At 39.7% G+C, this 1,310-nt stretch overlaps 1 protein-coding gene across 1 annotated transcript in view; it reads right to left on the reverse strand.

Annotated features, from left to right (window-relative positions):
• Positions 1–231: 231 nt before the first annotated feature.
• The window catches only part of CSUI_005330 (isoleucyl-trna synthetase family protein), a gene marked incomplete at both ends in the record, with an annotated part of 4,540 nt that continues 3,461 nt past the window's right edge, over positions 232–1,310 (reverse strand). Inside the window, one exon of the mRNA XM_068065506.1 lies at positions 232–455. Coding sequence (XP_067922514.1) covers positions 232–455 — 224 coding nt within the window. The remainder of the gene's footprint in view (positions 456–1,310) is intronic.

Consider the following 1,310-nt stretch of genomic DNA (forward strand, 5'->3'; position numbering starts at 1 on the left):
GATTAAGGATGGATAGATTAAAGATAGATAGATAGATAGATTAAGGATAGATAGATAGATTAGGGATAGATAGATAGATTAAGGATAGATAGATAGATAGATTAAGGATAGATAGATAGATAGATTAAGGATAGATAGATAGATAGATAGATAGATAGATTAAGGATAGATAGATAGATTAAAGATAGATACATTAAAGATAGATTAAAGATAGATCAGAGTCACTTACGAGAAAGCGACAACAATGGAGGGGTCTTTAACGTCCTTATAATTTTGATTTGCTTCGAAGTTGGATAGAGGTGTACTGCATGCAGTTGAGAAGGGCATGATCTTGCTAGCTCGATAGACAAGCCCTTTATTGAAGAGTTGCTTAAAGACCCACCAGACAGACTCCATGAAGGAGGTATCTAGAGTCTTATAGTCGCGATCAAAGTCCACCCATCGACCCATCCGCTCTATATTCGGAGAAAAAGGAAAAGAAAAGAAACAGAAAGAAGATGGAATAGGTAAGGCAGAAGACGAAGAAGATGAAGAAAAGGAAGAAGACCAAGAAGGGGATAAAAAGCAAAGAACAGGATCAACACAACTACCGCAGACACATCAATAGCATATGTATGTATATATATCTACGTATGTAAGTCATTCTCTCCCCTCCTTAGTGTAGCAAGTATACATGGATGCATGCATGCATGCACGAAGAAAAATCGATATATCCACATGGACAGAACGCATGTATACAGACATATCTGTCAAAAGAAAGTGAGACAAGGAGACACGTATGTCTATATGCATGTGGACTTGCAGATATACTCGGGTAGGACAGGAAATTGTCTTCTTCTCTGTCCCAAGATGTTGTTGGTAAGGCGAAGTGACTTCATACTGACCAAGAAAACGAGGAGACAAGAGATCCCTGGATCTCCAGAGTCTCTCTCTCCAAGCCAGGCCCCTTGTACACACTCTTCTCTCTCCCTCCCTCTGCATGCCTTCTCTGATCTTTCATATTTGCAAGAAGACTGCCTATGAGGAATGTATATAATCTATGGCTCTATACACATGTATGCATATACTCAGGTCTGCTCTGTAAAACTATCACGAGTCGAGAGAGACAGAGAGAGAGAGGAGAATGGATGCTGACTGGAGGGCTTGTCACCTACCGACCACCACTCGCCAGTCAGATGCATATCTCATCACTATCGCCCTAGACGCAAACATCACAAGATAGGTAGATTAAAGATATAAGATAGATTAAAGATAGGTAGATTTAAGGTAGATAGATTAAAGATAGAGAGACAGGCTGAAGATAGATAGAT

This window comes from Cystoisospora suis, assembly GCF_002600585.1.
Source record: "Cystoisospora suis strain Wien I chromosome Unknown contig_2580, whole genome shotgun sequence".
NCBI lineage: Eukaryota > Apicomplexa > Conoidasida > Eucoccidiorida > Sarcocystidae > Cystoisospora > Cystoisospora suis.